General features: G+C 43.7%; 1 protein-coding gene across 9 annotated transcripts in view; it reads left to right on the top strand.

The window, feature by feature from the left end:
* Window positions 1–23,713, top strand: part of KMT2C (lysine methyltransferase 2C) — a 189,755-nt gene that overhangs the window by 161,413 nt on the left and 4,629 nt on the right. For 7 of the 9 annotated variants that reach the window (XM_088158694.1, XM_088158785.1, XM_088158636.1 and 4 more), the window contains 18 exons: window positions 2–1,818; window positions 2,872–2,983; window positions 3,961–4,039; window positions 4,159–4,222; window positions 6,284–6,516; window positions 9,384–11,075; window positions 12,343–12,555; window positions 12,973–13,137; window positions 14,341–14,482; window positions 15,588–15,735; window positions 16,542–16,720; window positions 16,819–16,973; window positions 17,160–17,412; window positions 17,977–18,116; window positions 19,061–19,165; window positions 21,044–22,163; window positions 23,096–23,232; window positions 23,409–23,551. In XM_088158694.1, coding sequence (XP_088014820.1) covers window positions 2–1,818; window positions 2,872–2,983; window positions 3,961–4,039; window positions 4,159–4,222; window positions 6,284–6,516; window positions 9,384–11,075; window positions 12,343–12,555; window positions 12,973–13,137; window positions 14,341–14,482; window positions 15,588–15,735; window positions 16,542–16,720; window positions 16,819–16,973; window positions 17,160–17,412; window positions 17,977–18,116; window positions 19,061–19,165; window positions 21,044–22,163; window positions 23,096–23,232; window positions 23,409–23,551 — 6,897 coding nt within the window. The remainder of the gene's footprint in view (window position 1; window positions 1,819–2,871; window positions 2,984–3,960; window positions 4,040–4,158; window positions 4,223–6,283; window positions 6,517–9,383; window positions 11,076–12,342; window positions 12,556–12,972; window positions 13,138–14,340; window positions 14,483–15,587; window positions 15,736–16,541; window positions 16,721–16,818; window positions 16,974–17,159; window positions 17,413–17,976; window positions 18,117–19,060; window positions 19,166–21,043; window positions 22,164–23,095; window positions 23,233–23,408; window positions 23,552–23,713) is intronic. The other 2 variants (XM_088158533.1, XM_088158548.1) reach the window with 2 other exon arrangements.

Genomic DNA, 23,713 nt, shown 5'->3' with positions numbered 1-23,713 from the left:
GGTATGGGTTTCCAGGAGGTGGCCATGGTCCACCCTCGGGCCAGGAGCGTTTCCTGGGTCCTCAGCAGCCGATGCAGCGGCCTGGAGTTCCCCCCCAGCTGAGGAGATCCCTGTCCATCGATATGCCCCGGCCAGTGAACAGCGCACAGATCAACAGCACGGCCGGCATCTCGCAGCATTTTCCCCCGCAGGGAATTCCCGTGCAGCAGCACAACATCCTGGGACAGGCGTTCATCGAGCTGCGCCACAGAGCTCCTGATGGGAGGCCCAGGCTGCCCTTCGGTCCTGCTGCCGCTGTGCTGGATGCAGCAGCTCAGCACCAGCGGCACCCCGGCTTCCTGCCCAGGCAGGATTTCCCAGGCCCAAGACAGGCAGAACCGCTGAGACACAATTCTCAAGGAATACCAAACCAGTTGCAGATGCCTGCGAGTTTGGAGCACATGTCCCAATCCCAGCAGGATCAAATCAATCCTGAGAATCCTCCTGCACTTGTAATGCGTTCTCTGGGTCAGCCAGTTGCTGATGCATTCCCAGGACCGTCTTTGTCTACATCTGCACCAAGTGATGAATCTGCCAACTTGCAGATTCCCACCCAGCCAAGTGATGGTCTAGAAGAAAAGCTTGATCCTGATGATCCTGCTGTAAAAGATTTGGATGTGAAAGACCTCGATGGGGTTGAAGTCAAGGATTTAGATGATGAGGATTTGGAAAATTTGAACCTGGACACAGAGGATGGAAAAGGAGATGAACTGGACACTCTAGATAATTTGGAAACCAATGATCCTCACCTTGATGATCTTCTGAGATCTGGAGAATTTGATTTAATTGCATACACAGACCCAGATCTTGATGTGGGGGATAAGAAAGGAATGTTTAATGAAGAACTAGACCTTAATGTCCCCATTGATGACAAACTAGATATCCAGGGCAAGGCAGAAGAGCCCAAACAGAAAGAACAAGGTGATACAACTGTTGCCCCTGCTGAGACCCAGTCTCCACCAAAGAAATCAGCTACAGAAAATGAAATAAAAACAGAAGTACTTTCCCCAAACACTCAAGAGGAAAAGAAGAAGGAAAATGAAAAAGGTGATGGTAATACTGAGTCCACAAGTACTCAACAGGCTGCTGAAGTGGAGTTAAAGGATGGAGAAAAGGCTCCTGTGCAGCCTGCTAACCCAGAATTCCCTGACAAAACTCCTGCTGTTCCTAGTCAAGATACAACTGTGCCTAGTCCAGATGCTCAGGGATCTGCTCCACTGCCTATTCAAGGAGCAGTAAGTTCCTGCAGTATTTCTGGGTCTACCCCAGTCCTCTCAAGTTTGCTGTCCAGTGAAAGCTCAGACAATGCTGAAGCAAGAACTCTGGGATCTCCATCTCAATCTCTACCACCCACACAAATGAACCATGGAGCAGGTATTCCACAAACACTCATGACACCTGCTGGACAGATCTTGGAAAACACTTTAAATTCAAATCTGCCCATGGTTCCACGAATGAACCATAATTTTTCTCAAGGGTCACCAAATCCAGGATTTATTCAGGGTCAGTCATCTAATCATAACTTTGGGACAGGACAGACTTCTAATCAGACTGTGGCTGTACCAAATCGTCCTGGTCCCAGTGGCATCTCTGGTCCCCAACAGATGATGCTCCCTCAGCCATTAGCTCAGCAGCAAAACCGAGAGAGGCCACTTCTGCTAGAGGAGCAGCCACTCCTTCTGCAGGACCTCTTGGATCAGGAGAGGCAGGAGCAGCAGCAGCAGAGACAGATGCAAGCCATGATTCGCCAGCGTTCGGAGCCATTTTTCCCCAATATTGGTATGTGGGTGTCCTGTTTGTCTGTGTTCTGGTTGGTGCTTTAAAAATGCAGCAACAAACAGTTAAATAATCCACAGCACTGTGAGAAGCAGATATATATGTAGAGCTTGAAGGTGGCATAATAAAAATCAGCCTGCCTATTAGGTACAAAGGGAATATGGAAATTGAGCATGTAGGTGGAATTCTGAACTCTGTGGCAAGGCTCCTGTTGTCATTACCAGGATCAGGGTAACTGCTTTACTGATAAAGTTTGTGACAGCTGTGTCACATACTCTTTATACTTCAGGTTCTCAGGGAGTAAATGCATCCTTTGTAAACAAATGATCAAATGCAGTAGCTGACCTTTTGATATTTGATCTATCGATTTTATGTTTATGGTTGTTCAGTTGTTTTATGGCATTTTTTTGCAGTATTTGTTGTGTCACAAGAAAATGGATTATCAAAAGCTGTTACTAACCCAGTCTAGGCAAGGCCCAGAAACATCACATATCATTCTGCTTGTACTAGAAAAATAAAGAAAAACTGTGGTTGCTTGTTTTATATAACCTAGCAGTTTGAGTGCTCAAATCAAGACCATTGCCATCATTTAACTGATAATGAAACACTAAATTTTGAGAATTGATGAAGTTGTAACTACAGTGACCATCAAGGCCATTCTCGTAGTGCATTAGTGATGGTGTGCCAGTTGCCAGTTGAGATCACAGAAACAACTCCTCTGAGTTTTAAACGTATAAATAGAATTTATTAATTTGTTGGGTCATAGGCCAGATTGTATCTAGAACCCTTCTCAGACTCTCAGACTGACCTGGTTTTGTTTGTAGGTAGTGGATGAAAGCAAGGACAGCTGTTGCTGGACTAACTTCTCCTACAGGATACGTGAAACTGCTTATTAACCTTGAATATCAAAGTGGGAAAGACAATTAATGTGAAATAGGAATGCAATTAATGTTTTACTGAAGATTTACGCATTCTCTAAATGTAAACAAGTAATTTCCATTTAATAACTTGTAATGTTCAGCTGTGTGATTCAATGCTGCTGTTTTTGTCTTTCAGATTTTGATGCGATTACAGATCCCATAATGAAAGCAAAAATGGTGGCTCTTAAGGGGATCAATAAAGTCATGGCACAGAGTAACATGGGGATGCCACCAATGGTCATGAACAGGTAGGCAGCACTTGATACCATTCTTTAGGACTACAGAATGTAAAAGGAAATGACAGAGCTCGGGGAAAACTTTGTGCAGGAAATGAAAAAGAAATTTCTGTCATGTAATTCGCATTCTATGTGAACACGGGATTATCTCCTAGGAATAAAGCCAGTGTGGCAGTAGGAACTAGAAATGGTATTCAAATGCATCAGGCTTGTGTTCCAGTTGTAATGTCATGGGTCAACATGGCCAACATGGCTTCACTGTTGATGCTCTTCTTGTTTTCCCACTTGCTAATTAACACATCTCCCATGGGTTGTGCTAGAAAACTGGGGGTGTGCATGTAACAGTGGAACCTCGTGTTGGATCAAATTGTTTAATGCTGGGTATAAGTAAGATTTAGCCCAAGTAGTGGAAGTTCTAGCCTCTCCTTAAATCCCTTTTGAGGACAAAAGGGGCCATGATTTGTGCAGGCTGCACCATGACTGTCCTTAGGGTAGGTGGGGAGTCCATGGATAGGCCAGGGAGGATCTGTGCCTGTTCTTTTTGTGTGGCCCTTCAAACAGGGTTTTCTCTGTGCAGTGCCCCATGATAATAAATGGCTTACCCAAGGTGTACATTTACCCAGCTCTAGTTGACTGTGATGGTGACCATGAAACCTAAATACATTCAACTGGTTTTCTTTAAATTATGGAATATTAAAATACAAATGCAGACTTGTGGGTGGGTGTGGGGGTATGTGTGTATGTGTTTTCACTGCTCTACCACAGTAGGTAATATTTACATCATCTCTCTGAAAAGTATAAAATGCAGTAGTTTCAACCAAGGGTAAAATGCTATCTGTATTCTCCAGGTGTTGAAAAGGTTGGGTACAGAAGTTCAGGTGAACGTCTGTAAAATATTTGGATGCTTTGCTTGAGTTGAACATAATAAAGTTGTCTCTCTCTCTCCTAAAATGCCAGTTTGCAAGGTTACAATTTCTGTTCATCAATAGGTTTCCCTTCATGGGTCAACCAGTGCCAGGGGCTCAGACTGGTGAAGGCCAAAATCACATGCAGCAGGCAATTACACAGGTAATGCAACCTGATACAGGCTTGAAACAAAACTGTTCAGTAATGATAACGAGGTTTTGGGTATTGTAATTGAGTCATGGTTTAATATCCTGGTCTGTCTGTTTTACTGAAATTTCTAGGATGGAAATTTGGCGCCTCAGATTTCTAGACCGAATCCTCCCAATTTTGGTCCTGGTTTTGTCAGTAAGTAAAGATTTAATAATTTATTGTATGAGGGTATTTTTTGTTTGTTTTTTTCTTGATTTTTTTTTACTTTACAGTTCTGTTTTCTTTAAAATGAACTATCCATAAATGGATCCTGTTTCTCAAAAAAATAATCTTTTAAAAATTGAGTCATCTCTTCATTACAATGCCAGGTTATGAAGGGGTGTATAGTAAATACTGTTAGCATTTTTTTTCTAGAAGCTATCATCAACAAAACACCATAAGGAAAGAGGGAAATAGAAAATTAACATTATTTGGATTTGTGTGAGAGCAGTAATCTATTAACTGGCAGACTGCTGTATCAGAAACGTGGTCTTGAGTTGTATTGCAATATTCCGAGCTCAGTGAGAACAGCTGTATGTGTTGATAGAATTTTTTATTTCAGAAGCAGAAAGTTTTGTGCAACATCATTGTCATTTGAACAAATACCAGAAAAAACTTTCCAGGCACTGGTTAGGCAAGCCTGGCTGTGAAGCACAGTTGTTTAAAGCAGAAATACACTGCACTAGCTTTTTGCATTCCGTATTTCTGGATGCCCTAGATCAATTGTGAATCCTATTCTCTGTGATGAGAAAGATTTATTAGTAGAAATTAAAACTGAGCATATGTTGGGAGAGGAAAACCATGTGTAAAAAAGTGTTTCCATCACTACAAATACTTCACTTGATATTTGTGAATAAGGAACAGAACATTTTCCAGAAGCTGGAGTAGCAGCACTGAGTATGCAATCGGGAGCTTTGGCAATATTATCTGTATTAATTATTTGTGGTGAGATTTCACATGGCAGTCAGCATGGCCCCACTCTGGTTGGGTGGTGGTGGGTTCTGAACATTGGAGTAAATCTGTTTCTCAGTGCAGTAGTAGTTACTCTTACCTGGAGCTTGTTAAAATTTTAGTACTTTTATGTTTCTCATGTTATTCTCAGTGTTTTCACTGAGTTGTCCCCTCAGTTTTTGGGATCAGTTCTGCAGAATTTTTCCCTGAAAGCACCTTGAGGCTGTAGCTCACCCTGAGTAGGTTTAGTTGAGCTGTTCAGTCAAAGCTGTCACTGACACAGTGACTCGTGGAGTAGAAGGTGGCAGGCTCTGGAGCACAAGGAGGATGTGGTTATATTGAAATCATGCTGCTGTGTGATATCTCTGTTAAACAAGGATCTTCACAAGGAAAATCCCTACTTGTTTGTGGTGTCCCAGCTCACTGAAAATGTGATCAGGAGACAAATGACACCATCACCAGTGTTCTCTCTTGATTTCTGTGCTCAGTGCAGGTCAAGTGTTACCAGACATGGTTGTTTTGCCTCCAGAAAAACGTCAGAGAGCAATGGACTGCCCGTGGCAGATGAGCATTTCTCATTTGAAAGAAGAGCAATGTCTCAGTTACAGCCTAAATGAGAGGCATTTATTTTGGGGGCAGGAAATGGCACTGGTGCTGAAGGCCCCGTGCTGAGGGCTGACACTGACAAAGTAATTTTTACGAAAACAATATCTTTCTTTCACTTCATGAATATTTGATGGTGTTCATCATTTTAGTATTTTTCTTAGAAATTGTAATAAAATTTTGCGTGTCCAACAGTTTTCTGCAGACACCAGAATTAATCAGGCCATGTTTCCTCTAAGTTTATGTCCTTGGTCCCTAATCTCTCTGTACTTGAGTACTTCCAGAGATCTTCCATGTCCCCTGTTCTGTGGCAGAGCAGGGAATCACTGGGTTCTGTAACAGTTCCCAAAGCCACATTTGCTCATTAACAAGAGCACGTTTGCTGCCTCCACAGCTGACTGATATCTCCTGAAAATGGACTGTATTAAAACTGCTTTCTCTCACAAATGCAGTAATTTGGGTATCTGTCTCATTTACTCAAGTCATTCCAAGAATTTTGAAATACCAAAGTTTCTGTCAAATTGGCTGAATTTGACCACTAGTTTCTTAAAATAAGGAAGGGAACCTAATGGCTAAACTTGAGCTGTAAAAATTAGGATGAGAACTCATTGCTTCTCATCTCCAGGATGAGATCATATCACACTTCATTTCCATTTTCTCTAGATGATTCACAAAGAAAGCAATACGAGGAATGGCTGCAGGATACACAACAACTTCTTCAAATGCAACAAAAGTACCTGGAGGAGCAGATTGGAGCCCACAGAAAATCCAAGAAGGCCCTGTCGGCCAAGCAGCGCACAGCCAAGAAAGCCGGCCGGGAGTTCCCAGAGGAAGATGCAGAGCAGCTGAAACACGTGACTGAGCAGCAAAGTATGGTCCAGAAACAGCTGGATCAGGTAATCATCTGGGATCCAGACTGTTCACCTTGGCACTGAGCTGTCACCGTGGTAGTAACTCTTTCCTTTCAATCTTCTGAAAGACACTGTGGGGCTCTACCTAAAGGAGCCACTCCCTGTTCTGTTCTGTGTGTGTATCAGCATTGCTCTGGAGTGTAGGTGACACTCGAGCTGCAAAGGAATATTCTGTGGCAAACATAATGACAAATAGCTGGGTTAGTACTTTGGGAAGAGGGGAATTCCTTGGCAAAATGACTTGAAGCAGAGTTCCTGGCACCATGCAGAGCAAAAATGAAACATTCAGAAAAAGGTTTTAGCATTCAGGGCTTTGTTTCAGACTTGAATGAGCCTCCTCACTCAGTCTTCTTCTTTTTTTACCGTTTGAAAGTCTCTTTTTATTATACCTTTAGTGTTAGATTTGTTTATGGTTTGTCTTATTCCTAGATGCTGATTATCAGTATTCAGTCACGGAATAACACAGGTCAAAGGGGTGTCTGGAGATCTTTTAATCATGATCAAAGCAGAAGTAGCTTCACAATTAAATCAGGTTATTCAGCACCTTGTCAGTCAAGTTCTTTAGTCTTCAGGGGAAGAGATTTCCCAGCCTCTCTGGACTCCTGTTTCTACATGTAACCACTTTCACTGGGCTTTGTTTTCCTTTCCTTACGTTCAGTTGGAATTTCACATATTATAACTGTATGTGAGAAGAAACCTCTGATAGTTCTGTTAATATGCTTTGCTCACCAGTAGTTAGTGCTGTGTTCCTCAGGACATTTTTTATAAATTATCTGGCATGATTGTCAGGATCAACTAGTCCTGCTGAAAATGAAAATGCTTTAAAATTATCCTTTACTAGTATGAAGGAAAAAACTTGGCAGCAGACTGCTTGGAATGAAGTGAGTGATATCTGACCCTTGAGTTCTCACTGCTGTGTTGCTTCAAGACAAAGTAGGTGCTGGATGGAATATTAGTTGGCTCCTCTAACCACTGTGTGGAAGAGGGATGGAGTGGGTAAATGATTTCTACATGATTTTTTTCTCCTTCCACAATGAACCACAAGTAGAATAAATGCAAAAAAAAAATCCCTTTAACCAATCTTCATTATAAATACAACAGTCTAATCTTATGGTGGGGTTAGACTGCAGTAATGGCTGCTAACCATGACATTGCTGGCAGATCCATTTACTGCTCCATAATTACGGTTCTCCTATTTGTAATTTTTAAATTTAAGTTTAATTTGCTGCTGGAAGAAGCCATCCACTGCCCTTTAGTCACTGATTTACACCAGTGGTTCATTTATCCACATCCTAAGCAGCATTTTGTTCTCTACCTCGTAGGAGCTTAAATGAGGTTTAAAGTACTTTTAACCACCTTCATTGGAAGCAATTTGCCACTCTTTCAAATCAGATCAAGTCATTTTTCTGCAATCAAACTCCTGTCAGTTTTTGAGAAGTCTCTGTATATATGGAGAGAGAAAAGAGCTCCTGGATCCCTGTGAGTTGCTGCTCTTGGACTCAGGCACAGAGAACCCAGAGCTGGCTGTGCCCCATGAGCTGATGTGAGACAGGGTTATTGGCCAGGCATGGAGCCATGCAGACACTGCCAGATGGCCCCTGTGGCACCGTGCCTGTGCTCACAGGCTCTGCCCTGCTCTCTCTGCACTGCTGAAATCTCCAGCTCAGCTCAGGGCCTCTGGGTGTGCTCAGCCCTGGGCCTTGGACACCTCAGCTCATTCCAGGGACAGCCACAGCTGATCTACCCCTGCAGGCCCTGGAGGTTTTGGTGCTTTGGGTGCCTCATGGTACAGCTACACAGGGCCAGCACAGGTTTAGTGCTGTAGGACCATGGAGAAGCCCTGGAGCCCTGGATCTGTGCAGTGCAGATGGATCCAGTCACTGCACTCTGTGCAGTGGCACTGTTTATCCAGCAGTGTCAGTAAGGCAGAGCTCATAAATCATCTTGGACCTGGGATTATTGTGCAAATAACCTTTTGGGTGCATCTGTCCTGCAGCCTGAAGTGTGTCCTGTGGTATCACCATTACCCTGAGCTTTCTGTCTTAGTGCTTGCTTCAGGTAAAGGAGAGGGCTACTACACAATTCAAAATATGCTGGAGATTTTTAGCCCTGCATAAACTGTGGAAGTCATAATCAAATGAACAGAAATGAGAGATTTTCCATAATGTATGTATCATCAACCAGTAGATTGCAAATCCTTTTATTTTTTGAGACAAGTTTAGTTGGGTCTCTGCAGTGTTTCTGAAAGGCTCTTGCTTGTCCAGTGTGCAGTGTTGTGTTTACTTCTATTTGTCTAAACTACAAGGCATAACTTGTAGTGTCCGTGTTGAGTTTATTTTGGTCTTAAAATTTAAAATTTTCAAGCAGCAGTTGCAATTTTCATCTGATGTGAGATGTTTGAGGATCTGCCTGTGAACAGACAGGAATATCCATCACTGTTTTCCTGCAAACTTTTCCTTTCCAGTTGCATCTTTTTAAAATGTTGCTGATGTGTGAACATCATCCATCTCACTGTTTCCCTTTTCCTGTCTTTTCCCAACTGTTTGTATCCAGTGCATGGATGGTAAGATCTGTAGGCCAAGGATCACTGCTGGTTTAGGTTTGTGTATTCTCTACACAGTGCATTCTTGGTGTGTAATTAGACCTTTGAGGCGCTGCTGTTTTGTCTGAAGTCTTGGGCTGAGGAGTATTTCTAATGAAATAATGACTGTTTAGCATTAAAAACACTGCAGAAATGCTGGCTTGGCCTGAGTTTTGTTGTCTCCTGGAATTAGAGTAGTGAGTTATATGGTTTATGCTGCTTACACAGGCAGTTTGTGGGAGAGGTGAATAATGACTGTTTCAATGTTTAGATCCGGAAGCAGCAGAAGGAGCACGCGGAGCTGATTGAGGAATACCGGATCAAGCAGCAGCAGCAGCAGCAGCAGTGTGGGATGGCCCCACATTCCATAATGCCAGGGGTCCAGGCCCAGCCTCCCATGGTTCCAGGAGGGACAGCACCAGCAATGAATCAGCAGAGCTTCCCCATGGTGGCACAGCAGCTCCAGCATCAGCAGCACGCAGTGGTGATCCCTGGGCAATCCAACCCCACTAGGATGCCAAATCTATCCGGATGGCAATCTACAAACACCCCTGCAAGTCACATGTCCATGAATCCAGCAAGGATGCAGCCTCCAATGACACCATTGCCAATTACTCCTGGTGCACCAGCTCCTGTGCCTGGCCCAAATGCAGCTGCTCAGTCAGGGCCACCCCCAAGGGTGGAGTTTGAGGACAACAACCCTTTCAGTGAGAGTTTCCAGGAACGGGAGCGGAAGGAGCGCTTACGGGAGCAGCAGGAGCGGCAGCGCATCCAGCTGATGCAGGAGGTGGATCGACAGAGAGCTCTGCAGCAGAGGATGGAGCTGGAGCAGCACAGCATGATGGGGCCTGAGCTGAATAATAAAGCATCCTTATCTCAGATACCTTTCTTCAATTCTGAGCTGCCTTGTGATTTCATGCAAACCCCTCGGCCCCTGCAGCCGTCCCCACAGCAGCAGCAGCAGATGGGGCAGATCCTGCAGCAAGGTGCTGTGACCTCCCCTCCTGCCACCAGTTTTATGCAAAGCACAGAGCGAAGGCCAGTGGGACCTGCAGCTTTTGGACCTGATGCATCTGCTGTTCCAGGTGGAGCCCCCAATTTCCATAATGTAAAACAAACTCATGGGAATCTCCCTGGGGCTGCCTTTACGCAGAACCAGGTCAGGCCTCCATTTCCTTCTGCTGTACCTTCATCTCCAGTGCTGGGGGGCAGTGCCCCATGTGGGTCGGACACTGGTGTTCCCCAGGCTGCAAACATCCCTGTATCAGGCCCGTCTCTCATCCAGCTGTATTCTGACATAATCCCAGAAGAGAAAGGCAAAAAGAAAAGGATGCGGAAAAAGAAAAAGGATGACGATGCCGAGTCCATAAAAGCCCCTTCAACTCCACACTCGGATATCACTGCACCATCAACCCCAACCATTTCTGATGCTACCTCCACTCCCACAGTGAACACCCCCAATGAGCCACGGCACCAGGATGAGCAGGAGTCTCTGGAGCTAATGGGCCCCTCAACATCCAACACAGGAGAGAGCCAGAGCTCTCCGGAGCTGGAGGGGAAGCTGCCCAGCAGCAGCAGCGCCCAGAAACAGCCCGGGGGGAATGCAGAGGCTGAGAAGGCTAAAATGGACACACCCACCAGCCTCCAAGAAGTTAAACTGGAAAAGGCAGAAACTGATCAATGCTCAGGTCAAACTGAGCCTAAACCAGAAAATCCAAGCAGTATTAAGGTGGAGGAGGATAAAGTCACCTCACAGCCAACCTCTTCAGCTCCGAGTCCAGCACAGCCACCCAGTGCTCCAGCAGCCAAGGGGGAGTCAGGGAATGAACTGCTGAAACACCTGCTAAAAAACAAGAAGTCCTCATCTCTTCTAAATCAGAAACCGGAGAACAGTGGCCGAGCAGAAGAGGAGGCTTCTGGGGATAAAAAGTTAGCAGAGAAGCAGAGTCCAGCTGAAGGAATGGTGAGCCTGGTACTGGTTTTGTTAACACTGTGGTGAGCAGCAGTCCAGCCTAGTCTGTTCCTTACTGTGGGCATTGTGGGAACATAACCTACTTGTACAAGGGTGGAGAAAATGGCTTTAAGGAACTTCTGCCTCTTTCCTGCCTTTTCTCCACAAGCAAAAACACCTGTGTTGAAAAAAGAATAAATTTTAATATGGCTTCTTAGATCAGCATATTCAGAAATCACTAAAATGCAAAAAAAAGTGTTTTTCTACAGAAAATTGTCTTTAGAAATACAACTTCCTAGTATTAAGGCAGGATTGTGCAGTATGATTCCTAATTACTGACTGGTATGTGTCTGTACAGAACGTGGTGTGTCTGGGTGCTGCTTTCTTCTGTGACTCCACCCGAGTGTATGATTTATTAATTTATAAGGTACTTATAAAAAACAGACCTAAAGTAAAGTGCTTTCTGTGGAGATAGGATACACTTTACACTTAGACTCAGTCATTTTATTGTAATCTTAATCTCTGCTTTTGGATTTTGACTGCCTAAACTCTAAATTCATTCTTAAAACAAAATTTTAATGTATTTATAAGGAATAAATACTCATAAAAGTAACGGTAATAGTGAACAACAGGTAATTATGTGTTAAAGATCCACAGTTAAAGCACATTATAGGAATATTAGAAGACCATGGTGGTAGGGGGCATGTAGAGCTGTTTAAAATAATAATGGATTTTTTAAAAAATTACTTTTCTTTCAGCTTGCCTTGCCCCCTGTAGCATTTGAGTCCCATTGTGATCCCTTTTACCCAGCTATGCTTCCATGGGAAGAAGGGCTTTGCAGATTTGTACTGGAAGTATTTAAGCAAGTGCTACAATCCAGAAATGTTTCACAACATTTTTTTTCTTCCTAACCTCAAAAAACTTTGGTATTATATTAACTTCCACACCTTTCTTCTGCCACCAAGTCTGTCTTTCATTAGGCCCTTGTGAACATCTCCAAGGTTTCATGCACTTGTAACTTTATTTTAGGGGATATTCAAAAGAGAATGTTGCTGGCCTGTGAATTTTTAATGATGTTTTCAGATGTCAGTGGTGTTAATGGGAGGTCATAATTCTGTCTGTAGGGACAGTTTAGCAGTTCCACCTGCCAGTAAAATACACTTGGTTATCGATGAGATTTATGACTCCCTGCCTGTGCTTTCAGAGTCGTGCAGTAAATCGGAGTGAACTGTGTATTAACATGTCAAAAATTCTGCTGCACTTCCTTTTTTCACCCCAGCAAACTGCAGGAGTCCAGATGCAAGGTGCATTCGGGTGCAGTAACAGCCAGCTCCAGAGAACAGATGTAGGACCTGAAACCAAGAAACAGAGAAACAAGCGGGCTCAGAGGACAGGAGAGAAAGCAGCTCCTCGGTCCAAGAAAAGGAAAAAAGAGGAAGAAGAAAAGCAGGCTGTTTATCCTAATGCAGATACCTTCATCCAGCTGAAACAGGTGAGTGGGCAGGGGCTGGGGAAGGCAGTCCAGAGGCCACGTGTAACAGTGGATTTCTCCCAGTGGAAGTGAAATTGATGCTTAAATTGAATTTTGAGCACAGGGTGGGGAAAATACAAAACAAAATCAGGGAGTTTAAATTTTGGCGGTTTTTTTAATTTTGGAAGATGGGCTGACATGGCAGGTAGTCCCAAAGCCACAGAGTTCCTGTCAGCTCTGGCAGCCTTTGGATAAGCTGGGAGGGAGCTGGAGCTGAACAGGGGACCACATTCCTTAACAGAGAGTCCTGAGTTTGACAGTTTCCTGAGAGTGGATAAATTCCAATTCTTATTTTAAATTAGAAACCACTCTACTGACTGGAGAATTGCAGTGTTCTGTTTTAGACTTAATTTCTGACTTCTTTTTCTTTTAATGCAGCAACTTTCTCTTCTGCCTTTGGTGGAGCCAATAATTGGAGTGAGCTTTGCACACTTTCTCCCTTATGGCAGTGGCCAGCTAAATGGTGGAAATCGACTTGTGGGAAGTTTTGGTAGTGCTACTCTTGATGGGGCTTCAGATTACTACTCCCAGCTCATTTACAAGGTATGGTTTTAATCTGGATTTCTGTTGTCTGCACTCTGTGTGAAGAGAAGTCCGTGATATTGTTATTGCTAGTCAGAATTTTTGCCTTTCATGCAACTAGAAGAAAAATAACCTTCTATTGCTAGACTAGGTAATGCAGTGGTGAAACAGTCACCATTGTTTCACTCTCTGAAAGTGGATATTGGTTCTGGAAACTGTGTTGTTATAAACTAATTAAAAACTACAAATACACTTTAAACAAATGGATGATAAATAATGAAAATTGTAATTGCAGTTTTGTGGAGCAGAAAAGACTGTATTCTCAGTACTTTGCAAAGTCATTGAGAGCATTAAAGCATTTCTTAATGTGAATTAAATAAGAAATAGACTTTTTCTCATTTGCCCACCAAGCCCTAACTAAGAACCTGGGAACTCTGAACAAAATAGACTGTTTGTTGATGAGTTAATAACCCACACCATTTAAAACTCAGTCTCTGAGATCAGAGTGGCAATATTGGGAGGGCAGTGGGATACTGAACAGACAGAATCAAATTTGCTGCTTGGATACCCTAATATAAAAACCTATTAAAACCAGTGGTGTTTTCTCCAGACTCACACAGTGTGTAAGCTGAGAATGGGACCTACAGAAATAGTTGTTGTGGTCAAAAGTTAAGTAGTGAGGATTAGCTTTGTGGGCCTGACTGCAGCAACAACAGATACTGAAGTTCTCATTAAATTTTCATTTAAAATATGGGCAGTTGAATAAACTGATGAGAAGTAGCCCAGAGTATGAACATGTAGAGTGACAGCTCATCCTGTGCTGAACGTGAGGCAGCTTCCCCTTCCCTGACAGCTGGGGAAGCTGACTTGTTCATGGAGCTGGAGAGTCACCATGGAGCAGCTCTCCCAGCATGCAGATGGGATCTTTGTAAGAACTCTTGAAACTGTTCCTTCTTCATGCATTTTTGTAAACAGTTTAGCTACATCTTCTTTTGGTAATGTATTTGGCGCTGTTTACTCATGTGAACTATTTGTCCGATATCACTGATGTAAGCAAAGCTAATCATTGTGTCTTGTACAGTAAATACCTTTCTGTCACATGCTTGGGTATCAGCTAGGGCTGCTTATTGATTCTGGGTGTAAAACTCTGAGTGGTGGTGGAGCAAGGCGAGTTGTCTCCCTGTGTTCCATGCTGTTGATAGTTTTTCAATTCATGTCACGCAGCAGAACAACCTGAGCAATCCCCCGACCCCCCCGGCCTCTCTCCCCCCGACGCCGCCGCCCGTGGCCTGCCAGAAGCTGGTCAATGGCTTTGCCACCACGGAGGAACTCGCTGGCAAGGCTGGAGTGCTGGGAGGCCACGATGGTAAGGCTCACGTGTGTTGGTTCTGTAAAGTCAGTCCTGTTTGTAGCAAGTGGCAAAACGCAGAATAACAAAATGTGCTGAGTTGGGACCCACCAGGATCACTGAGTCCAGCTCCCAGCCCTGCACAGGACACCCCCAACAATCCCACCTTGTGCCTGAGAACGTTGTCCAAATGCTCTTGGAGCTCTGTCAGGTTTGGTGCTGTGACCACTGCTCTGGGGAGCCTGTTCAGTGCCCAACCAGCCTCTGGGTGAAGAACCTGTTTCTAATATCTGCCCTCAATCTCCCCTGACACAACTTTAGACCATTCCCTTGGGTCCTTTCACTGGTGTTCAGAGAGAAGAGATCTGCACTTGCCCCTCTGCCCCCCATCCTGAGGAAGTTGGAGGCTCCTGAGACGTCTCCCCTCAGTCTCCTCCAGGTTACCTCCTAGGATGCTTCTCAGTTGCAATACTCCTTTATAAAAATAAAATGTCCAGACTTTTCAAGGTTATAATCATTACTAGCCAGCAATATTTTACACCAGTATTGTGTCAGGTGCTGGTGCCTTTCCCTTGTTCCTGTTCAAAAACATGTTGAGAGCTAGACACACTCCTAAGAAGTGAAAAAACCTTAACATCAGCTTTTTGGGGCCCAGTACAAATGACTGATATGAGCTCCTTGGTTGAGTGAGCTCAAAGCAGCCTATTCAGAATGTGTGCAGTATTTCCTGATGCTTACAGTTTAGACAAGTTAAAATTGCCTTCTGTACTTTATACTGCCTCTTTTTAAAGACTATTAAGTGATTAAAATCCCTTTTTTCACACTCCTTTTCCTTTGTTGTTACAAAATTGTTGGTTTTTTGTAGTTTTGTGGGGTTTTGAGTACACAAGCATCCTCTCATAGTGGCAGAAGACACACTCAAAAGCCTTTGAAGCCCTGTTTGCTCAAAATCTGCAGGTTTTTGTAAAAATGGAAGTTAAGCCTGAATGATCACAATTCTTTGAAATCCCGAGTGCCTGAGAATGGTGTCACCATCAGGCTCCACCCAGACCCAGCAGGCAGCATGTCTGTCCCTGAAAGAGCTGTCCAGATGTCTCATTGTGCTGTGCCTTTCTGGTTTCAGTTACCAAAGCTCTGGGGCCAAAGCAGTTCCAGTTGCCTTTCAGACCACAAGATGATTTATTAGCCAGAGCAATGGCTCAGGGCCCCAAAACTGTGGATGTTCCTGCTTCACTTCCAACACCACCTCACAACAACCAGGAGGAGTTAAGGTGGGTTTTCCTTGATATCTTGAAAAAGGTATTAGGAGCAGATTCTGTGATCTTTCAGTGGATGAGACTGTGAAGGTGTGGAGAAACAAAACCGTTTGTGCATGGCCACAGAAGGGCAGAGAATGGAATGGGATCATTTTAACTCTTAACATGTAGAGAGCAGAACAGGGAAGTAGGTGATTCCAGCCATTGCTAGGCTCTAGATTCTGTTAAATTGTTCGGAATTCCTTACCTGGATCTCTTAAAAGCAGAAGAAAATTAGACAAATCGGTGCTTTTCCTGGAGCAGTGTGGTGCTGTAGTGACAGGTGACTGCTGTAGCAGCAGCAGGACTGTGCAAGAGCTAGCCTGAAACTGCACAGCTCCACTCAGTTTCCCAGGTGAGAAACACTGGCTGGAACGAGACTCCCTACAGAGATCTTGCCTTCTGCCTCCCTTTCACTTGCCTGGCCAAAATATGGGTGTCTGTGAAACACTGGAGCCTGTATATGGACAAAGGCCAGACAGTTTAAATATTAAAACAGCTCAAATATTAAGTGCTCATTTTTTACCCTGGTAGATGGAGCCATGGGGAACAGAAGGTTTGGCTTTGTTAGTGTCTTTGTTTTCCTTCATGGATCTTTCCCAAGAAAATGGAGTATGTGTGCAATGGAATAGGAGATACCCAGATGATGGCCAACCACCTCCTTGTGTTCCATGACCAGTAGCAACAAGCAAGTTCCTTTTGGTTCCCTGTCATGATTTATAACTTTGGCTTCCCAAAAGTTTAGTCCATTTCCCACATGGCTTTTTTGGGTTTTGTTCCAGGGTTCAAGATCACTGTGAGGACAGGGACACTCCTGATAGCTTTGTTCCTTCTTCCTCTCCTGAAAGCGTGGTGGGAATGGAGATCAGTCGCTACCCAGACTTGTCGGTTGTAAAGGAGGAGAACCCGGAGCCTGTCCCATCTCCCATCATTCCCATCCTACCCAGCAGCACTGGGAAAGGTGAGGCTGCAGCTGAGTGAGCACTTACAGCTAGGATTGTTTTTCTCTCTGTTCCCCGAAGTGTAGGATTAATGTGCTGCATTCTGTTTTATTTTCAGGTTCAGAAGCCAAAAGGAATTATATAAAATCAGAACCTGGTTCAGGAGCTTTACCTGGGTCTGGCTTCTTCTCCTCCCAGCTTGGACCATCCCAGAATGGTCCTAAATCTGGCCTTATCTCTGTAGCAATTACTTTACATCCCACAGCTGCTGAGGTAAAAGGAATAAGCCTGTATTACATACATAGAGTGCAACAGCAGTTAATTTGGTTTATATATAGTGACTCTGGGGGGGTTACAGTGCAATAACGCTGCTGTTACAATCTTTCAATAGTTTGTATCTCTGGTGTCTGAACTGCTTGTCAGATGTAAACAAAGGTTTGTTTTTATTACTTTTTTTAGAACATCAGTAGCGTTGTAGCAGCATTCTCCAACCTGCTCCATGTCAGAATTCCCAACAGTTACGAGGTCAGTAATGCTCCAGATGTCCCATCCTCCATGGCAGCCACCAACACTCACAGAGGGAACCCATCTATGGAGTACAGGCAGCACTTGCTCCTGCAGGGTCCCCAGGCAGGATCCATGGCACCTGCCAGGATGGTGGGGCCCTATGGACTGAAGCAGCCCAATGTGCCATTCCCTGCCAACAGCAATGGTGAGTGGGCCTTAACTTCCAAGTGTTCAGGGTTTAACTGAGTCAGTACTGATGCATTTCAGCCTCATAAAGCCGTGCTCTAGAATTCAGTAATTGGTTCTTGTTCCAAGTAAAATTTTTCTCTTCTTACGTGGTCATGTGGATGCTTCTGGATTTAACCATGAGCAGTTCTCATCCATCTCTGATTTCCATTGCATGTGTACATCACTGTCAGTGAGGCATTTCTCCCATAATTCCTAACATTATTAGGGTTTTTTTTTTTGTCTAGTCTCGTTTTAAATACATAATTCAGAAAGATTGTTCCCATGCTGGAAAGCTCGACATGCTTTAAGCTTGTATGCCTGTGTTAATTTTGTCAGTTTTTATACAAGATTGTGGTTTTGCCTGCTTTGCAGTTGTTTTAGGTCTGATTTACACAATTTATCTATCGGGTCAAGGTTTAAAGCCTTCCTTCCATGCCCTGTCCAGGAGGGTGCTAGTCCTCTAGACCAGTGAAGAATGCTGTGATCTCTGATAAATTTGGTTTGATCTGATACAGCTTCTGACAGATAATCTGTTCCCTAGGTCTGGCTGGCTACAAGGATCACAGCCAGAACATGGCAGAAGGCTCAGCACTGAGGCCTCGCTGGTGCTCCCACTGCAAGGTCGTGGTTCTGGGCAGTGGTGTGAGGAAATCTTTCAAAGACCTGCCCTTCCTCAAACAGGTCAGTACTGAGGTGCCCAGGGCAGGACCCTGCACTCTGAGGCTCCTTAAAGCAAGGGATGGCACAAAGTCCTGTTTGTCCTGCCAGCCAAGAGCACTTCAGCTTCCCCTTCCTTGTGTGTCCTAATTCAGGGTGGGACATTCAAACACATTTGTAGTACAGCTAAAAAACGGCAAAGTTGTTGTTACTGATATACAATGAATTCCAGTACATTTCATAAAACAAGTTCCATCTATGGGAGTTCTCAAAGCTCTGCTACCAGCCTCCTTCCCTGACCTCTTCAGGGACCTCAGTTCAAAAAAAGCTCATTTGTGAGGCAGCTATATTGCTGTGCCAGGAATTACTGTATAAGAGCAGGAATACTTGCACTCTTCTTGGACAGGAATCAGATTTCAGTTGCAATCTCTTGTCCTTACACTGGGAGCTGTCATTCCTTCAAAAGATGTCATTGCTATTCAGTGACCAGGAGGTGACTACACCACTAAGACATAGCCAGAACTTGAATAGAGTAAAAGGTTCATGCAGGCAGGAATCCACTGAATTCCAAGTAAGGTTTTGCAGATGGATCAGTAGATAAAACAGTGTGATCTGGCATTGATTAGGCTGAAATGAGACATTCTTCTGCCATCTGAAGATAAAAGAAAATGGATTTTGCTTTGCAAGAGTGCCTATGGAGCAGATGGATGCATGGTGTAGAATGCTTTATTTTGATTGTTAAACTTCTGTAAAAGGCAGGAAATGCTGAAGAACAAGGGTGTAGGTGGTGGTACCGTTAGATCTGTCAAATAATCAAGTATTTATATCACAGCATCCCTCATTATTTCACAAATGTTCTACAAATAAAAGAGTTTCCAGCCAGATTGGAAGACTTGTTTCATTACATTTACTATGTGAAGAATGGTATTAAAATGCACTTCTTACACTCTTCTGTGTTTGATTCCCAGGATTCCCAAGAAGGCTCAGATAAAATGAAGGACATTGTATTCTGTAGCAACAACTGCTTTGTTCTTTATTCAGCAGCTGTGCAAGCGAAAAACTCAGAGAACAAAGTAAGTATCAAACACTGGCAGACCTGAGTGAGCTGAAATTATTGCAGCTATTTGTTGGAGAACAGAAAGGGGCCGAGGGGGAAGCTTGCACTTCATTTGAGAGGTTTATAAATTAATTGCTCTGTTTTCAGACATTGAGATTCTGAACCAGCAGCATGAAGTAAAAATCATATTTGCAGAACTTTGTGTCTGACAGATGCATGGCAGAAAAGCCACCACCTTTGACTGCCCTCCCAGGCTTTGAAAATGCAGTCTCAAAAAATCAGTCATTCAAGTTCTCTGGGCATTGTAAACAACCACAGACATGTTTTTAAGGGGTATATCCTGCATTTGGATTTGGCTTATACAGTTAAAAATAAAATTGCAGCTGTGAAAATAATAATTGAGCAGTAAGTTTGTAAAAAGAGTTTCATTTGTTCAGTGAAAGTGGGAATATAGAATCCTGTTCCCTGACTTTATTTGGGTGAAGCTGCCATTGTAAATCATTGATTACCAAAACCCCAGTAAGGAGCCTATGAGCTGACAGTGACCAGAAAAAGGAGGTTCTTATTACTGGAGAAGTTCATCTGAAGAAGTTCATTCAACTGAAAGTGGAATTTTCTCAGGTGGTCCCGAATATTCTGCTGTTGTAGTTCTCTACCTGGAGACAGTGCAAGGGTTGTCTGACACCTGAGAGAAACGGCATCATTTCTTGCTGTGTCAGGGCTCATTCAGTGTCAGAGGAAGGTGAACTTAAATTTATCTAATTATTTAATCATTAAAAGTGAAATAGTCTTCACTGATCACTGAATGAGCCTGCTGAGTTTCTCACAGTTAAAATTTTTTGAGTACTTAATTAACTTGTCTTCTGCTGTTTCTAGATCAAATGTACCTTTTTTCCCCTAAACAACAGGCTATGTCCTTCAAGCTTTACCTAATTAATGTGTTCTCATGGTCCTGTATAGACCGTATAGTTTGAAGCCTTCCTTCAAGTGCATCCTGCTTACTTTTCAGGAGGAATTGAATTTTTAAAATGTAACCCTGGAGAAGATAACTCTGTTTACATCCATATCTTTTTAATATCCCATGTAGCTCATTTTCAGTTGTGTATAAACAGGGTGACATTCTTCTACAAGTGCATCAGCATGCACCTAATTAAGTTAATTAAATGTCATATTCAGCCTCTTGATCCTTTAATTTACTCTTTCAAGATTAATCACACAAACCACGTTAAGCACTTAATAATCTAAGCTTCCTTTGTTGTTTTTGTTTTCCGTCTTAGGGTTTGTTTTCTTGGTTTGGTTTGGTGTTTGGTTGGTTTTTCACAACTCTCTGCAGATATAATTCTTCTTTACTGTGACTCAATAGTTTTAAGTCCTCAAGTTGTATCTAATCCAGATCTGCAGGAATTCCTTCTCACTTGTTTGCAGGAAAAAAATACATGGCATTAGTTCTCAGTTTTCCACTTCTACCAAATACCAGATTCTTAGACTTTAAATTAGTTCTGTGACCCATATTTTAAGGTTACTTTGTGTTGTAACAAAACTTTCTAAGAATCCCTAAGAACTAAGTTGGCAGTCAGCTCACCAAGGGCAATTGAAGAGTTTCACATTCAGAACCTGGACGAAGGATTATTATTATTACACAACATTATTATTTCTCTCATGTATTAAATGGGTACCACGTTCTAGGTGGGCTGGGAGAATTTCCTGCTGCAAATCCTGGCCCAAGCTGTGGTAACATGGGTCAGGATAATTTCCATCTTTCTCAGTTGCTGCATCTTAATTTTAAGCATTTGGAGAAGCCTCTCCCATCCTGAGCTGCCCATGTTTTCAGGTTATATTTAATGATGAACACGTTTGGGATCTTTTTCTAAAAGAGTTTTCTGTTGATTATCAGGAATCAGTCCCAACCCTGCCACAGTCGCCGATGAAGGAGAGGCCACCCAAAGCATTCCATCAGTACAGCAACAACATCTCCACTTTGGATGTTCACTGTCTGCCTCAGCTGCAGGAAAAGGTTTCTCCTCCCTCATCACCCCCCATCATGTTCCCCCCTGCCTTTGAAGCAGCCAAGGTAGAGGCGAAACCGGATGAGCTGAAGGTAACGGTGAAACTCAAGCCCAGGTTAAAAGCAATACACAGCAGTCTGGAGGACTGCCGGCCTCCCAGTAAGAAATGGAAAGGGATGAAATGGAAAAAGTGGAGCATTCAGATTGTGATTCCTAAAGGATCATTCAAACCTCCTTGTGAAGAAGAAATAGATGAATTTCTTAAAAAACTGGGCACAACCCTTAAACCTGACCCTGTGCCTAAAGACTACAGGAAATGTTGCTTCTGTCACGAGGAAGGTGACGGATTAACTGATGGACCAGCAAGGCTTCTCAACCTGGATTTAGACCTTTGGGTCCATTTGAACTGTGCTCTTTGGTCTACAGAAGTCTACGAGACACAAGCTGGTGCCTTAATAAACGTGGAACTAGCACTGCGGAGAGGCCTGCAGATGAAATGCATGTTCTGTCACAAAATGGGTGCCACCAGCGGTTGCCACAGGTTAAGGTGCACCAATATTTATCACTTTACCTGTGCCATTAAAGCACAATGCATGTTTTTTAAAGACAAGACCATGCTTTGCCCCATGCACAAACCAAAGGGAACTCACGAGCAGGAGCTGAGTTACTTCGCCGTGTTCCGGAGGGTGTACGTGCAGCGTGACGAGGTGCGGCAGATCGCCAGCATCGTCCAGCGCGGCGAGCGCGACCACACCTTCCGTGTGGGGAGCCTCATCTTCCACGCCGTGGGCCAGCTGCTGCCACAGCAGATGCAGGCCTTCCACTCCTCCAAAGCCCTGTTCCCCGTGGGCTATGAGGCCAGCCGGCTGTACTGGAGCATGAGGTACGCCAACAGGCGCTGCCGCTACCTCTGCTCCATCGAGGAGAAGGACGGGCTCCCGCTCTTCGTCATCAAGGTGGTGGAGCAGGGCCACGAGGATCTGGTTCTGACTGACACAACACCTAAAGGTAAATTCTGTGAACTGTGATCATCAGTTTGTGGCTGTGCTGTTCGTTGTGGTAGTGCTGATTCCTGTGGTACGGTACTTGTTTGAAGCAACTGTTGCAGGCACTGTTCAAACATAATGTTTATAGTGAGCTTCCAGGGCCCATTTTTAATACCTTGCTGTGAAGACTGTGAACACCTCTGAAGAAATTGTATAAGCAGCAGATGAGAAGAATTGCTCCAAGTCCACGGAGGAGACCCAAGATTGATAGTTGAAAATTAACTAAAGCAGTAGGAAAGTCAGCACAGGTTTCATTTAATGAAAAGTGACTTTGTTTAAACACAGAGCCACTGCTCAGTTATCTTCAAATCAGCTGGGCTCAATTTAGGGAGATCTAAAAACAGCTGAGTGACCACAGTTTTTCTCAGGGTGGGTAATGTCTCTGTCAGGGTGTCCATACGCATATGGACAGGTCTTGGAAATTGGCTTGTGGATGTGCTGGAGGCCTGTAACTCTGTGGGTCTCAAGGCCTTGGTGCTGTGGGTATTGATACCCTCACAGAGTGAGCACTGACTACAATCAGTGGACATAGAATATACTGTGTGTTTTCAGAAAATTGTACTTTTACAGAATTTCTCAAGAGAAACTTGTCCATGTTGTCAGAGGACTGAAAGTTTCCATGCTGAGAACACTGAAAGCTCAATTTCTGAAAACTGAGGGTGCAGAATCAACAGTGTGTTTGTTTGGGATTTGTTAAATCCTAAAAATTAGCAATTCAACAAATCATTCTCCACTTCACTTTTTAGATCCTGGCCTATTTGTATAGGGAATCAAAGACAAAAGTTTTCTCGGTGCTGGGTTCTGGTTCCCATATCCTCAAGCATTTGTTTTAAAACCAAGTGCAATAGTTTTTATTTTTTTGATCACTGTAATTCTCTCCCAATGGTTGTGTAGGTGTGTGGGATAAAATCCTGGAGCCCGTTGCTTCTGTTAGAAAAGAATCTGAAATGCTCCAGCTGTTCCCCGGCTATCTGAAGGGTGAAGACCTCTTTGGTTTGACAGTCTCTGCCGTGGCCAGGATTGCAGAATCGGTGAGTTCACCACCCCAGCTCTTGCTGGATCATCCCACTTGCTGGATAGGCACATGAGAAGGGGAACAGAAAGAAGTGTGGAAAAGTAAATATTTTGTTACATAATTAAACATGTAATTATTTGTATTTTTTTTCCTTTTTCTCTCTCTCTCTCTCTCTCTCTTTCTCTCTTGCAGCTGCCAGGGGTTGAGGCCTGTGAGAACTACACTTTCCGCTATGGCCGAAACCCCTTAATGGAACTTCCTCTTGCCATCAACCCCACGGGCTGTGCCCGTGCCGAGCCTAAAATGAGTACCCATGTCAAGAGGTTTGTGTTAAGGTATTTTGTTTTAATTTCACATAGTACAGCCCAGGGTTTATAGGCTGCTTTAGGGTTATTTGTGCTTTCGTCTGCTGCTTACAAACCCTGTCGTCCTTGGCTGTGAATGTGCATGCCCCAGTCAGAGGAACTGCTTTGTGTCTCCGCTAGCTGGCTTTAAGT

The sequence above is a fragment of the Sturnus vulgaris genome, chromosome 1 (genome assembly GCF_052056855.1).
Source record: "Sturnus vulgaris isolate bStuVul1 chromosome 1, bStuVul1.hap1, whole genome shotgun sequence".
Classification (NCBI taxonomy): Eukaryota; Metazoa; Chordata; class Aves; order Passeriformes; family Sturnidae; genus Sturnus; species Sturnus vulgaris.
Note: the sequence above shows the minus strand (reverse complement) of the source record. Positions and strands in the feature narration are given on the sequence as shown.